The sequence below is a fragment of the Alosa pseudoharengus genome, unplaced genomic scaffold (assembly GCF_046254945.1).
Source record: "Alosa pseudoharengus isolate Yale_2024_CS ecotype anadromous, Long Island Sound unplaced genomic scaffold, YU_APseudo_1.1 YU_APseudo_1.1_scf_13, whole genome shotgun sequence".
NCBI lineage: Eukaryota > Metazoa > Chordata > Actinopteri > Clupeiformes > Clupeidae > Alosa > Alosa pseudoharengus.
The window spans coordinates 26,594,556-26,611,222 of record NW_027468598.1 but is presented as its reverse complement, the minus strand read 5'-3'; the positions used below and the strand labels follow the sequence as shown (position 1 = coordinate 26,611,222).

Sequence of the window (16,667 nt, the reverse complement as noted above, 5' to 3'; positions counted from 1 at the left end):
GGGGGGGGGGGCCATATTAAATTGAAATATGTCGACTTTTAATCTCGACATTTCGTCTTTATTCTGGACATTCAAAACTAGTTGGGATAGTAGTTGCTAAACCCGATTCTGAAGTACAATTTCACCTTATCATCTAGGCTACACAGGCTTTTTGTTGAGTCATCGGCCAACTGATTGAATCAAACTGTCCGGATTCGGTGGCAGCTACCTTAGCGGTCGTGCTCGCCAAACTAGTTTTGATGGACATGTCAAGATTAATAAACTATGTATGTCAACTGTCAATTCTCGATATTTCTAGTTTAATGTTATGGCAAAAATATTTTTTCCTTCATGTGTTCCTCCTCTGGGAGCCCTTCACGTTACATATTACAAATCTACACGGTTTCGTTTCTCCAGAGTTGAACAGGTGCTTGAGAGCACCCCATCCATTGTAACTGGAATATCTTAAATTCGAAAAATAAGCCTCCAGAAGACCCATCATATTTTAAATATGAATATTTTTCCCCTGCCAAATTGCCCTGCTTGACCATCTCTCCCTATTTTTGGCTATATCAAAGTAGCCTAACACCCAAGTGAAATTTCCGATTTCATACTGCGGAAAAAGAATCTGACTAGTCTTCACATGTGTTTTCAATGCTAATGACGACACACGTTGGAGACTAGTATGATTGGCTAAAGAAGTTGTTACCGATGGAAATTTGCGGCTGATTGGCTGACCAAGTTGTTGTCCTCAAGTCCGACTTCGAAGATTGTGGACAGTGCGTGCAAGGAGAGAGAAATGGCTAAAATCTAAAGGTGTCTCAAGTGACAGATTGTGGAAATGCACAGCAATGACTTTTGACGAACACAGGGGAGTTGCCCGTCATGGCGGCGCTGGAATGCCATCGGGATTCGCCCTCAGTCACGCTTGGGAGGATACATTTCACAGCTGAGCCCATGGAGACGTGGAAACGTCATATCATCAACCAACTTAAACATCGAGACAAGGCACAGAAGAAAAACTTTCAGGATGTCATACGGTCGTGTATGTATGTTTACACTTGCGTAATGGTTTTTGGCGTCTCAATATTTCTTTGATTGGCAAACGGGAGCCTGTTTTGACTGAATTGATGAGCTTGTTTTGAATTAATGTCGCTCTTCCAGGAAATAGAATCACAGCAGTATAAATACCGCCCCAGTCATTGCTATAAAAGTGTTTGCTACCTTATAGAGAAACATGTTCATGCTAAATCTAACCATTTTTAGTCTGAGTTTCTTCACGAAAGTCATAAGTAGTTCCTCTTGCAGTATTTGCCATTCTAACCTTGTAATGATGTCTTTAAATAGGCATGATTATGACTAAGTTTTCAAGGCAGGCTGTCTTGCATCATTGGCCATGCTCATTAGACATGCCATGTGTTGCGCTGTGTTTCAAAGCTCTCAAAGCATTAGCTTACTGTGGAATTCCTCCAGGTACAAACACTCATGTGTAAATGAGACTCCTCATTAACATGTGTGTGTCTGTGAAGCATTGACTGATTTGTGGCTGTAGTTGTTTTCCAACTGTATTGCCTTTTTGGCTGTTTGGGAATTTCAGCGAATTGCTTTGTGCACTTGTACAGATATCAATCTTCTGGAGCGGACCAAACAGAGAGCTCTCATCCTTGGCTCTCTGGCAAGGTAGCGTTCAACCAATCACCTCATCTCTTCAAACAGTAGACTACTGTAATTATTAGCATTTAAGCTACAGATAGTAGTCAAATTGAGCAAAACTATGCACCACATTAAACTGTGAGATTAGGCTACTCATGTTGAAAGTGACTAGCTTTGCTTTTCTGTGCACTTTGCAGGCCTCTCCCCGTAACCTACACTCAAGACTCCCAGTCCCCGACAGGGACTGGTCAAACCTCCCATCACGAAAACCTGGTTAAGGATCTAGAGAAGACCACAGGGGAGGTGTGTGTGTGTGTATGTGTGTGTGTTTGTGTTTGTGCGTGTACATTTGTGTGTGGGTGGACTGTATCAGGTTCTCCACGCAGTCAGCTCAATATTACCACAGATAGACCGAATGATAAAGTGTGTATCACTTTTAGTTTCACTTTTGGGAGATATTGCTGCTGGGCCCTATATAAGAACTTAGAGGCCTGAGTCATCCAAATGACCAGCCAGGGATTTTAAATCAAATGTCACGTCAGTGCTGTTCCGCAAAGCATGGGTAAACAAGGGGCATTAGCATGCAAGACCAGCAGGCTTGCATTGGGGACTTTAATGTGCCATGACTTCCTCTGTGAGTGTGTGGTACCTGTGGTTGATGATGCTGTGGTGGATTTTCCAGAGCAGAAGGGTCATTTGGCTTTAGCTTCAAATACTGCAAGATATATTATACAGTGCATAATCAAAGTTCCAGCTTGACTGGTTCTGTCATTTTATTTGTTTATCCCCAGAGACAAGATATACTCTTTTCTGAGTGGCTGACAAGGTGCCTATTAATTCTGTATATCGGGACACCTGTGAAGTAGCTCTGGCGGATCTTGACTTTGTGTCGTAGAATTCTTTGCCTCCACCTCTTTCATTAATTCTGTATATCGTGACACCTCAGCCACCATTATCCCTTACTTACAATAAGCCTACTCAATAGACATCAGCAAAAATCATACTTGTGGCATGATGCATGCTTGTTCAGACTTGCACTCTTTATTGGGCATATCTGATCCGATCTGAGTGTCCATTTAGCATAAAATAGTGCCAGCCAGATTTCAACATAAATGTCATCTTGATTGGTCATGCATAGGTTTCCCACCACATCTCCACTAAATAGACAATACAGTATATTATCTGTATGTAATGACTGGCTACATCATTGTTTTTTGTGTCAAATTACCTGGGGGAATGGTTGTCAACTTTCCTTCAACAAAGAGCACATTGTCAAGCACTTAAAGAATGTTCTGGAATGTATACTTATCTTGGTTTGCTCGGTCAGGACTGGATTGTCTATCCAAAGCCTAACTGCTTTTCGATTAGCCTGGGTGGTGCTCACACACCCGTGCCTCAGGTCATTTTCAAACTGTCATATTTCGAAAGAAAATGCAAGCGGTACTCTCGATCACCCCCAGTTTGAGCTAGATTTGACCCACAGTGTGTGTTTGGGAGGCTTTCCCAAGCCTTGCACAGCATCACTTTAGAGGGATTTTACTACACTTTAATTAATCAGTGCTGAAACTCTTGTAGCACTTGTGCCTGCTCTGTTTTCATATGTTTTATTTATTTCTATTTGTTTATTTGTATGCTTGTTTTTGCTTGCTCTTGTCGTTGGCCAGCTGGCATACCAGGTGCTGCAGCTTCAGCAGAAGATAACAATCAAAGATGCCATACTCGAAGAGCAGCATGCCAGGTAGGACATGCAATCCCTTGAGCTCAGAGACAGGAACTTCTGGCATGCCATCTGAAGCTGGGGGGGGGGGGGGGGGCTCTCTCTCCTTAAAAATGGAAAGTGGTAGTTTTCCTTTTTCATTGCAGTGTTACAGGATTGCCTTACCCAGGGCATTGTCTAAATACTTAAACCAAACTCTATATGCGACTCTTTCACCTTCGATAGTTACATATGTAGCTGTTCCACCTCTGGTCTCTGTTTTTACCTTCATCCAGGATGTGTGAGGTGCAGAACCGTCTGGCTCAGGTGGAGTCGGACCAGGCGGAGTTGCGAGCCAACGTGACCCAAATCAGGGAGCGGAACCGGGCCCTGAAGCGGGAGTATGATGCCCTGCTGGAGAAGCGGAGCGACAGAGAGAAGGCTTACCGGCAGGCCAGGGAGCAGGGACAGGAGATGGTGGAGGACATGATCAAGAACAAGCAGATGGCCGCCATGAAGATGAACAACCGCAACGAGAGGAGAGTCAGGTACAGTACAAGCGCCTCTGTTCGTTAGATTTTTATTTATTTTTTTGGTTACATTTTTTTGGGGGGGTTTAGCCTTTGTTAGACGGGACTGTGAAACAGGAAACAAGTCGGGAGTGGGTTCAAGAAGTGACCTCAGGTCCAGTGTTGCCAGATTGGGCGGGGATTTGGAGTTAGTCGGGCGGGGGAAAATGAGCCTTAGGCGGACAGATAAAATTTTTGTTAAATGGTTTTTCTATGACAAAATCATTGTTGGGGCGGTTTTTAGCTGAAGAGGGTGGGTTTTCGAACGTGATTGGGTGGAAATGACTCAAACCAATCTGGCAACACTGTTCAGGTGGGATTTGAACCTGCGGGTCCCATGGGCACCTTGCCTGTTTATGGAACGAGATGCTGATGCTAACGCTGCTCTAGAGCTCACACTAGTTTTACTATTTTCGCCTGTTTTGTGGCCTGTGAGTTTTGTGTATGTGTATGTGTAACCTGCGTTGTGTTAACTGTACAGTTTGGCCTGTACCGTGCTGACCTGGTCTCCCTCGAACCCATAAACAAGGAGGAGCAAGGAGGCTAAACCCCATTGCTGCTAGCGTTAGTTCAAAGGTGTCAGGGAGGTTCACTCACTGCACTGCTAATGAATCCACCAATTGCTATGACATATACAGTACTTTTTGTTGTGTGTGTACACATGAGTGACTCAGCACTTTGTGCATTATTTACACTATCTACAGTATGCTCTATATAGAAATCTTGTGTGTTGTATTGTCATTTCATAAACCTCCTCTGTCAATTCAACCAGGGCCCACGCACTTAGGTCTCAAAAAATTCTGAAAAAATTACCAGGTCTACCTATGTTACCCAGGAGACACACTGTAAAATTACTTTTATGTAAGATCAATACTTTCCAAGATAGAGCAAGTTTTACGGGGGAGGGGGGTGGCCTTTTTTTGTGTCAAAGTTCACAAGCCCATAGCGCAAGAACTAAACCATGTAGGAGGCTCAAATTTTGCATGCTGGTACATAAATAGGAATAGTATGTAACAAAATCATCACGTTTGGTCTAGATGATCCTGCATGGTCATAGCTGTCCCTCAAAGTTTTTGGCTGGGTTCTGTTTAGACCTTCAGAAGACATATTTGTGGCCCCAGCTGTGGCGCAACTGGCTGGGGCACCTGCACCGTACGCCGGCGACCCGGGTTCGATTCCCGCCCTGTGGTCCTTTCTGGATCCCACCCCGACTCTCTCTCCCACTCACTTCCTGTCATTCTCCACTGTCCTATCAAATTAAAGGCATAAAAAGCCCCCCCCCCCCAAAAAAAAAGAAGACATATTTGTAGTCAACATAGGCTCTTGATTTATTTCCCTTACTGAGATTACTTTATTCTCTATGACCCCTTCTTTTTTAAAAACACCAATTTGACTTGTCTTATGCAAATCTTTCTTTTTTATTTTCCACCCTGAACATGGGCAAAATGTACCCTGGAAATCCAGAGTTCTCGCGAGAGCACAATGGAATTGTCTCTGCAATTGAGCAATTGGCAATGAGCAATGATGCAGGTTACTTTTCCCCTTGAATCCCGGGGAACCAGCTAAACTGATGAAGACAGTGCTGCAATGTTGGAGGACAGTAAACATTGGTCGTAGTGTTATCCGATTGGGTCAAAGTCTGAAATCATTCAGAGTAAACATGTCTAGTGTTATCCAATTGCGTGCAGTGAGATTTTTAAATGCATGCTTGTTGCCGCCCCTCGAGTTGGGCCATTACATTGTTCGTGGCCAGACCCTTAATCTTTCTAGATTACCAGGGTCTGGATTTTCCAGGCTAGGCAAAATGCACCATTGAGGTCAATATGTTTTATATAGAGTTACCACAGTGCCACCTGTGTTTGTTTAGAGCAGTGGTTCTCAAATGGGGGTACGCGAAGGCACTCCAGGGGGTATGTGAGATTTTAACCCTTAGAACCCGATTGCCGCAAAGTGCGTCAAAAAACACACCCTTTCTTTTCTGTTACATTGCTCCGCAACTGTTCATCGCAGCGAGATGAGACCTTAGTTGCATGACAGAGCAGAAGTGGGGCTTTCCAACGAGACCACGCACTTGTCTGTACGTTAAAGTATGAAAATAAAAAAAAACATGAAATTAAATCAAATTGCACCATATTTACAGTCTATACTTCTCTGCGTTCACCTGCGCACCCATTACTCTTGTTTGAATTACTCGCAAACCCGTGAACACATACGTAGATATGGCAAGCATATCAGATGAAAGAGGAGACACAGGGCTATCCATTAATAGCAATTATGTTGATTCTTCTGGCTTATAAAAACAGACGAAGTGACTGCAAAATAATAACGTCATGTACAAAAACCAATGCTGCACTCACGGACCTGTGAACGGATAGATAGATGAAAGCTCTGAGTCTCCTCTATCATTTGATCCCAAGTACATCCTTCTGGGTTATAAAACAGACAAAGTGACAGCAAAATATTAACTTCATATAGCTGGACTTACCCCACATTTTTGTCTGTTTTTGTAGCAAAGCATGTTTATAATCCAACGCTATTGTGTGTTTCTCTATGGCAAAGAATGTTCATAATCCGGTTTTGAGATCCTACCAAATTCCTGCATGGCATCCAATTCAAGGCTCACATTGCATCCCAATTTGTTCAGCAAAGAAACACCTTTTTTGCCTTTACTTTGTTCATGGCAATGCAGTAAAAAGTTGTAGAGAATCATGAGTGCAGACACCATGGCACACACACGTAAACTCGGTTCAAGTCAGGTCAGATCAGTTCGTGTCACAGATATGGAGCGCAGAAAGGTCATTTTTAATCACTAAATAAAAAAATGGCATTTATTTCTTTAAGGCGCACACCACTGTCTGTCATTATGTCTGTAAATTGCTCAGCCCCAGAGAATCCCTCCACCATGGCAATGCTATTGCCAGATTCAGGACAGTCTGAATCTGGCAATATCATTGCCACAGACATATAAGATTTTTTATAATATGCTTTTTATATATTTATTTTTATATAGATTTTTATTCTTTAAAAATCTAAATTATGGCAGATCTGGATAGCCTAGACTCTGCTGAAAAAAACTATATATAATATGTGTGTGTGGCACTTACAATGACGGGAATAATTCCTTTATGAATGAAGGTAGTGAAAATGCCCTAAAAACAGCTTATGGTTAAAATATACATAGATTTAAAAAGTAGAATCCATGCAAATATACTTTAAAAACAATTATTTAATAAATATTTCAGGAAAATATACCGGTAAGTTAATAAAATTATATTTCAGTAGGCTATTCAATTTCATTATCCTAAAAACCCATACCAGGATGGTTCGACCCAACCTGTCACATGCCACCCGTCATCACCTGTCAATCACTGTCAAAACTCAAACGATGGAGTCGTGGTTGAAGTTTATGGATGGAGTCGTGGTTCCAAAGTTTAATAAATTAGACACGGATGTCACAGTGCTCTGTTTTAAGTCTTTTTTTCCTCAACTAAAAATGCTTTGCGCTAGTTAGGGTGTACTTGGCTAAAAAAAATATTTCACAGCGGGTACATCACTGAAAAAAGCTTGAGAACCACTGGTTTAGAGTAACCTTGTACCAGTAACCTGGTATTTTTTTCAGAATTTTTTGAGACCTAAGTGCGTGGGCCCTGGTTGAATTGACGTGGAATGACCCATATATATATATAAGTATGTTTGGAAATGAATCAACAATGTTGTGGTACATGGAAACCTGTATCTTCATCACTTAATCACTAACATATAATGTACACATTGTGTGCATCAGCAGTAGGATGTTCAGTGATCCCCTTAGTATGATCTTGGCTGTCAGCATTAACACAATGCGTGCCAAGTTAACTGACCATAAAACCTGCAGAGCAAAGCAAAAACTGCCAAGACATGGAGCTATATGCATTTGCAAAGTGCAGGAAGTCACATAAAGATTTCTCTTCCTTCCCCTCACGGGATCCTTTCTCTTTGATGTGTGTCACCTAATTAAGAGAGTCCATTTTTTTAACTAGCGTTTTCTGTGTTGCTTCATCATGACAGTGTATGTAGCATCAGGTCTGTGTTAATTCTCAGAAGTAATTAACAAAAGCTCTGACTTCAGTATGCATCTTAATGAACTTCCCCCTGCTACCTCTCAGGGCCAGAGAGGCCAACCTTCACAAGGAGCTGGAAATGGCTGCCAAGAAAACTCTGGACATCGATGAGTAGGTCCCCTGCACATACACGGACACACACACACACACACACACACACACACACACAGCACAGAGAGAAAGGGCTGACAGTGAGACTGATCGACGACTTCATGTGGTTGGAGGGAGAAAGAAAGGGAGGGAGGGAGATATTTAGAGGGAGACAGAGAGAGAGAGACTTAACGAGGAGTGCTAATAGACTTCAGTTGATGACTGAAACTGCAGAAGGAGCTCTCAGGAGTTCACAGGGCCAGGCCTCTTACATATTAGTGTGTGTGAGAGTGAGAGAGAGAGAGAGAGAGAGAAACAAAGACGTGTGTGCGCGTGCCTGCCTGACTGTTTGTGTGTGTGTGCAATGTAATGTGGTGGCTCTTGAGGGATATGTAGCTGAGGGTAGTTATGGTGTGTAACTTCAGTGGGAGTTTGTCACCCAGGGACATTAGCTTCTTGGAAGGACCCAGCTGGGACTAATTGATGTCAAATAGAATCTGTCCTTTGGGGCACCCATGTCTAGGAAAAAAGATAATTGTTCAGAGAGGGAGAGAAATGAAGGAGTGTGAGAGAAGGAAAGAAAGTGTGTGTTTGTTAGGGAGAGAGTGAAGATTTCACACTAGCAATGTCTGCAAAAGCCTGCATAAAGTCTGAATAAAACAAGAATAACACAAGTTTGTCTTATTTTGGCCTCTTTACTGGCAATTTGACAGCTATGCTTTACTTTTCCACAGTGGTCCCACAAATGTGTCCCAGTTGAAAATCAACACCTCCACAAACATTGATACAGTGGAGAAATACCATACACGCGTCTTCAGGTAAATAAAATAGAGGAGTGTAAGACACGCTGATCACTTGTTAACTCCATCAGTCTTGCTTAGTCAAAGCCATTTAAGCTACCAAGCCATTTGCTTAGCTAGTTGCTGTTCAAACACCATTAAATGTATACAATATTTGTCCACTGAGCCTAACATAAGTGTCCTATTGGTTTCAGTCTGTATATTGTGAGTAGCTGACAAAGATATAAAAAAAAAATCAGATGCCAATGAAGTATCTTTCATTGTAGCAATATTTATTTTCAAAGTCTTTCATGATAGATATGCTGATAAATGTTATGCACTTGGCTCCTGTAAAAGGTTATTGACTTTCTAAGCAGCTGCAATATGTCATTTTTATTTCTGGAATTTGCATCATGTACCTGCTGGCATTAATAAATATTATACCCCATCTGTTTGTCAGCCATGATAACAGGCAATATCAGTCACTGGACTTCAATCGATAGGAACTAAAGTAGTTCCTCTGCCGTTTTATGTCCAGTTGAGAGTGTTTCCCCGACGCTGATGGGAACGGGAGAAGACGTGTGGCTGGTTCATTACTGCTGCTGATGAGGTGGAGATGAGCTGAATATGAAAGGATGAATAATTGAACGTGTTAATTTATTTTTCCAGGTCGGCGTCTGCCACCTCTCCCAGAATCCTCAGCTCCATCCGAGAGCTCTTTGAGTGAGTACCTTATTGCATCATTTCCTCTCTCTCGAGGCTTTGTCGTGATCTCTCCGTCTCTGTCACCTTTCCCGGTCTCTCTAACACTTACACAATTACTGGATAGGGGCATGCCCCGGCTCATGGTCAGTTAATATATTCCCTCTTATAAGTTTAATGCAGTCAGTCAAGAAAATTGGTCCTTTAAGTTGGAGTGTTTTTTTTTTTTGTCCTACAGAGTGTAATTTACCATTAAAGTCACTGCTCTCTCAGTAAGTCATATAGATGAGCTTTACCTGAGCCTTTGTAAGTGTCATGGTCTGGAAAAATGGGCCCCTTGTCCTCGTGTGCGTGTGTGTGTGTGTGTGCGTGTGCGCGTGTGTGTGTGTGTGCGTGTTTCCAGTAGGAGGAAGAGGCGAGGGAACTCCGTGTGCTGTCTAGAGGAGGACATGCACTCTCCAGTGGGCGTCTGCCTGGCCGCCAGAGTCCCTGCGGTCGCAAAGCACGTGCTGGTGAGAGTTTAAAACGTTGACTGATATTTAGCAGAAGCTTTGATCCAACGCAACACCAAATCGCAACAGTGAGTTTGGAAATCAGCCCAACTCGATGATGTCACTGCTGCTCCACCACGCTCGCAATATAACAGCTCTGCACCAACACACTAGACTCAGTTGACCAGCCGTCAGTGACATCTTTGTCATCATCATCATTACTGTCAGTATCATATAATCATCATCATTATCATTGTGTGTTATCATTATCAACAGTCATTTTAAATCATCATTGTCCTCACGAAAACATCAATAATGCAGCTGCCTGTAGGGAAGCCTACCCACAGAAGGCTGTCCAAGTAGGTTTTCCGACAAGTCACTTCATCCTTGTTAAGTGAATGAAAGTGATGTGACTTGAGTGTGTGGGCTCTGTCTCCACTCATCATGTAGACATCAGGAAGGGTTCCAGTCTTAGCCACTAATAAAGTAGACTTGTCAACTCTTCAACCTTATTGCATCTTAAAAACCCTAATAGTGTTCTACACTACACAGAGAATTTAAATGTATTTCATCATGTGACTATTTTTTTTTTATCCCTCCGAAAAAATTGTTTAATTTTTTTATGTTTTATTGATGCAAACAGTGAAAGTTGCAAACGCTGAACCCCTCATAGACATGTTGTGATTGCTTAGCCCCTGTAACCCTCTGAGCTGTGTGTACGACAAGAGTCACTTCCTCAGGTTTTTAAAAGTCCATTTCCTGGTCATGGTGGCCAAGAGACATCTCAGAGGTCTCAGGAGGAACTAAGAAGGACCCTGTTGTCACTGTAGTTGATAAAGCGACCCCCCCCCCCACTCTCACCCTGCTTTCTCCCATCCTAGCCCACGCATGGCGGTTTGTGGCCGCAGGAAGCTAGCGGTTGAGGGTGAGGGGGACAAAGAGGGCGTCTGTGAGCGGCTAACAGAGCGTCTCTGTGTGGTCCTCCCTGGTCTGCACCGTCGCCGAGAGGCACCCAGGGCTGTCTTCATCTGAATGGAGAGCGCACCAATCAGAAGAGGAACTAGCCTGATTCTGCTACCCTCCGACCCTCCCAACCACATACACACCACTCACACACAACAACATGCACACACACATATATACATGCCACTCACACACACACACACATACACACACAAACACATACATACCACATACACACCACATACACACCACTCGCACACAACCACATGCACACACATATACATGCCACTCACACACAAACACGCACACACACACACACACACACACATACACACACACATACATACCACTTACACATACACACACACAAACTCACACAGATGCACACACATATACGCATGCCACTTACGCAGGCACACACTCACACACACATACATACCACTTACACACACACATGCACACACACAAACACACACACACACAAACATACACATGCCACTTACACAGTACACACACATGCACACATACCACTTACGCACACACAAACACACACACGCACACACGCACACACATAAATATACTACTTACACACACACGCACACACACACAGAAACACACACACACAAACATACACATGCCACTTACACACACATGCACACATACCACTTACGCACGCACGCACACACACACACACACATAAATATAACACTTACACACACACACACACACATACCACTTGGACACACACACACACCAACAACCACCACCCCTCTTCCTCATCACACCAGGAGCCCACATAAATGCATGGCAGTGGTGCGTTGATCCATCACTTCCTTATATGGGAAGGTGTCATATGACCTGATTTGCATAGTGTATCATGGTACAGTGATTTCATACAAACCTGGGAAAACACAAGATGACACACTTACACGTTTTTTTCCAGGTTGTTGTATTTCATTTTAATTTTGTTTTCATTCCTGCGTTCTTTCCACTGTATGTCGTCATGCTTGTCCGTTTGTTTTGTGCTTGCCAGATGGCAAAACATAAAAGCCTTTTAGATGCCGTTTTAATTCAGTCAAGTGTCTCTCTCAAGGTGTGCGGTGAATTCAGTGTCTATTCCTCAGCATCGGGAACTGTCAGTACACATTTACAATATCGGCCCACCCGCCAGTTTAATGTGCTTTGGCGGCTCTGAAGAAGCAATTATGTAACTTTGCTGTGGGGGCCTGACATTTCTGATGAGTTCAGTAACTTCCTACATTGGCAGATTGTGTGTGCGCATTTTTGTGTGCGTTGGAGCTGGAGTTGAAGTGAAAGGCACAAAAGTCTTAAGTTTAGTTCCCCTCTGTCTTGACTTTTTTCTTGACTTCTGAGTACAAGATTACTCAGAAGTCTAGATTAAAATTGTGTGGAATATCAACTGTAGGCACATTGAAAAGAAAAACCTCACTTTTAACCTCTGTGATGTTGAAAGCTAGTGATCATTTTCTAAGAACACTCCTTCACTCCATGAATGTGATGTTCTCTGGCAGGAAGTGATTCTTGGTCTCTTTTCATTGGTTAGGCATAGTGCACGCTAATAGGCACACTAAGTCTGTTATATGTGGTCGGTTAGAATAGCAGGTCATAATATTTTGAGTGGTCAAATGTAGCGTGGTTTCAGAAGAGCCTATATTTGACCTCTCTCTATTTGTTTACATGTTCATTTCTCTCTCTCTCTCATTTTCTCTTTCTTTGTACAGGATGCCCATGAGTTGGGTATCAACGCGGTTCGCTTCAGCGCCTGCACCAACCTGCTGGCCACTGGTGGCACAGATCGGGTCATCAAGCTGTGGGACATCACGGCAGGTACAGTACCCGCCCCAGGGTTTGTTTTTTCCGCTCATTCTTTCTACCCTTTTCTTTTTCTGTTTGGTTTTCTTATGACTCCTGCCTATCAATCCGTATCGCTTTCCTGTCTCTCTTTTAATTTATAATTTCATCTTGTGTTCATTTTTAGTGTCTCTCTCTCTCTCTCTCTCTCTCTCCTCTCTCTATCTCTTCTCTCTCTCTATCTTTCTCTCTTCTCTCTCTCTCTTCTCTCTCTCTCTCTCTCTCTCTCTCTCTCAATCTATCTATCTCTATCTCTATCATGGTCCTGTGACTACAGCCTTATGCCAGCAGAGGTCAACCTGCTCTCAGAGGACTGTTTGGCTGATGCATATCATGTCTGCCCTACATCTGACCCTGTCTGTCCTGTTCAAGCTTTTCTACTGTTGATTAGATAGGATGGCAGGAAGGGCAGAGGCCGTGTCACAGCATTTTGTCCTGACCTGGCTCTGTGTTAAATCTCTTTTTACAGCTTGCTTCATAGCCATCATAGAAAGCAATTTAGCAAGGGTACATTTGATGACGTCCTGAGAAAGCACTATGCTAGTAAGGGGCCAGGCAAGGTGTGAAGGCTGTTGGGATGGGGTGCGCAGACCCCCAAAATGTTTAATTTCATCCTCCTCCTCTGTCCAGGCATGTTGCACCACAGGGGAACACTAGATGGCAGCAACGAGGGCATCACAAGCATCGAGTTTGACCCAACGGTAAGGGAGACAGCTGCGTCACTCCTTTCTGCCTTAATTATGAAGCCACTCAAGGACTCTCCATTGCACACGGCACACAACACAGATTGCAGGCCTAATTTACCGTGCCTGCCTCTGTTAGCGTGGGCTGTGATTGTCCCTCTCTTGGTTGTGTGGATAACCACTTGTGTGTGCTGACGGAGATGAGGGTAGGTGCTAATTGTGCTTGGAGGATCTCTGAAGTGTCTCTGAGAGATTCTGAAATTGTGTGTTCTAATTCTTCTCTCTCTGCTGCCCTCCCCTCCCACTTCTTTCTCTCTTCCTCTGCCTCTTTCTTAATCTCTTTCTCCTCTCTTTCATCTGTGTGTCTGTCTCACTCTTATTTCTACTCCCAATCTCTATTTCTGTCTTTCTGTCAATCTCTTTTTCTACGGATCTCCCTTTATCTCCTGTCTCCTCTTATCTCTCTCTCTCTCTCTCTCTCTCTCTCTCTCTCTCTCTCTCGTTCTTTCTCTCTATGGCTCCCTCTCTCCCTCCCTCCTCAGGGCACCAGGATTCTGGCTGCATCATACGACAAATCGGCCCTCTTTTGGAAGCTGGATGATTGCGTTCCCAAGGTAACGGAACATAGCTTTTCATGTTCATTGCTGCTAATCCTCTTTCTCTGCGATTCACCGGACTCACCGGAAGGCGTCAGTGCATCGGTGATCGTGTCCCTCACCTTCAACAGGGGATTGGGGGTCCTTTTAAACTTCTGGGACAATACAAACACTCTCTCACACACATATACACACACACACACACTTTAAGTCCCCAAACTGAAGGCGTCATTTGACAGAAAACAGAGCCCCATGCCGAAAGGAACATCCGCTATCACAAGGACCACGGCTAAGTGCACATAAGGCCTGGCACGACGGCCCTAGGTTAAACAGAGGGGGTCGTGATTTAAACAAGGCTCAGGAATTTATGAGCGAGAGAGAGGACAGTGGCAGGGAATCACAGGGAAGGAAAGTGTTTCCTGTCAAGATCTGAAATGTGGATATATGGGTTTCATTATTCATACTTGCATGTTTTCCTTTCTTACGTCAGTTTTTATTGCTTCATGCATGCTGAGGATAAAAGAAAATTGTGTGTGTGTAATCAATGAAACTCGTATGTACACACTTCTGGCTCTGTGAATGTTACACAAACATAGTCGTTCGGACTAAACCATAAACAATTCCAGCCAATCAACACTTCAACACTTTGCGTCAAGAGCATGGAAGGAAAGGATGTCATTGAAACATCATAACCTTTTTGCCTGTGGACTCTTAGGCTAGGGTCACACAAGTCTTCGGACGAATATAAATGTTCAGACTGCATGTCTGCATGCAAAACATCAGATCTGTATTGGATTTAGACCACATATGGAAGTGGCCCAAATCTGAATTGAACAAGTCAGATTTCATGTGACTAGCGCTGTTCACACTGTTTTGACAACGTCAGATATGTGTCACATTAAGGGGGGGGGGGGAATCAGATTTGGCCTGGTAGTGTGACCCTAGACATAAAGGCATACAGCCTGTAAGTGTGCTTGCTCAGTGTAGTGCTGGTAGTGTGACCCTAGACATAAAGGCATACAGTATAGCCATAAGTGTGCTTGCTCAGTGTAGTGCTTATCAGCTGGGAGCACCGTAAGCCCTGTTTAAAGGTCAAAGCTTAACAAGAAGTTGTGTGTGTGTGTGTGTGTATGTGTGTGTGTGTGTTTCAGTTCACTCTGACAGGCCACTCACGTAAGGTGACGGCAGCAAAGTTCAGGTGCAGCCAACGGCAGGTGGTGACGGGCAGTGCTGACCGCACCGTGAAGGTGTGGGACCTGCAGCGAGCAGCATGTGAGTGTAACACACACACACATACGTAGATGTATGTATGTATATGTGTGTATATTTATGTATAGAGAAGTCATTTAGCCATACATTTTGTTCCTCGTGCAAATTCTCTAAGGATTTTCATATCACATTGTCCATCTCAATTCCCTTCCCTCCACCGTTCCCCACTCCTCTCTGACAGGCATCCAGACCATTGAGGTACTGTCCTACTGCAGTGATGTGGTCTGCTCGGAGTACTTCATCATCAGTGGCCACTATGACAACAAGGTCCGCTTCTGGGACAGCAGGTAACTCAGACACTCTAACAAGACCAATGGTGTTAACTGTCGCTCCAATAAGAATAGACACTTGAAACATACTGATGTGCCATACTATTTACCTAAATTCTGTAACATAGATTTATATTTATTCACTTGACACACCGTTTCTTCTAATGCAACTTGCAGACCATGTATACCTTTTATAAATCTGTATTCACTCTGAGTATCATTAGGGGCCTTGCCAGTTGAGCAAGGTCGGTTGATTAACATTTAAAGCTGAGATGAATCCTGAGTGTAACTGCCTTAAGGATGTGACAATCAGAGCATGTCGACGTCTCTAGATATTATGACAGAGCCTGTCAGAGAGTGAGCGTGTGTGTTGGTGTGTGTGTGGCCTTAGGACATTGTTATACAAGGTCAGGGACTCGGCATCTAGAGAACACATGCCATCATCACACAGACTGAATTATGATCAGTAAAGCGTAATCAGTGATCAAATAATGAAAAATGTATATCCCCAAACACAGCATTATCATCTGTGCTGTATATTGCTTCTCTGTACTGTCATTCTCTTGGTAAAGACATCAGCTAAATGAAAAAATGTCATTGTTGATTTCTCTCTGGAGGAAATTGACCCGTCTGGAATTTATGAATTTGGTTGGATATGATGACAGCCCTTATCAGCACAGACCATGAAACACTGTGGAAGGAAAGAAATATCTGCATCTACCTTCACTGTTCATAACGTTTTGTCCCAAACACATTCTGTGCCTACCCAGGCAGCAGGTGGTATATTTTATGACAGAACATGGTCTCGGGGACAATCCTTATTCGGTTGTTAAGTCCGACATCACAGGCCCAACAGCTTTTTCGTCAAAAAACGCTTACTAGCACAGCCAGCCGGTTTTCGCAACTTGTAAACTTTGTCACCATCACCTCCGTATTATTGAGAGTAAAACAAAATG

General features: G+C 43.4%; 1 protein-coding gene across 3 annotated transcripts in view; it reads left to right on the top strand.

Moving 5' to 3' along the window:
• The first annotated feature begins 714 nt into the window (after positions 1–714).
• Positions 715–16,667, top strand: part of atg16l2 (ATG16 autophagy related 16-like 2 (S. cerevisiae)) — a 31,206-nt gene continuing 15,253 nt past the window's right edge. The window contains exons 1-14 of one of the 3 annotated variants that reach the window (XM_076282679.1): positions 715–1,024; positions 1,602–1,659; positions 1,830–1,935; positions 3,297–3,370; positions 3,625–3,876; positions 8,043–8,108; positions 8,822–8,905; positions 9,536–9,589; positions 9,972–10,080; positions 12,765–12,870; positions 13,525–13,595; positions 14,120–14,191; positions 15,325–15,445; positions 15,624–15,729. In XM_076282679.1, coding sequence (XP_076138794.1) covers positions 865–1,024; positions 1,602–1,659; positions 1,830–1,935; positions 3,297–3,370; positions 3,625–3,876; positions 8,043–8,108; positions 8,822–8,905; positions 9,536–9,589; positions 9,972–10,080; positions 12,765–12,870; positions 13,525–13,595; positions 14,120–14,191; positions 15,325–15,445; positions 15,624–15,729 — 1,439 coding nt within the window. In that variant the 5' untranslated portion in view covers positions 715–864. Of the gene's footprint in view, positions 1,029–1,601; positions 1,660–1,829; positions 1,936–3,296; positions 3,371–3,624; positions 3,877–8,042; positions 8,109–8,821; positions 8,906–9,535; positions 9,590–9,971; positions 10,081–10,986; positions 11,836–12,764; positions 12,871–13,524; positions 13,596–14,119; positions 14,192–15,324; positions 15,446–15,623; positions 15,730–16,667 lie in introns of those variants that run through there. The other 2 variants (XM_076282680.1, XM_076282681.1) reach the window with 2 other exon arrangements.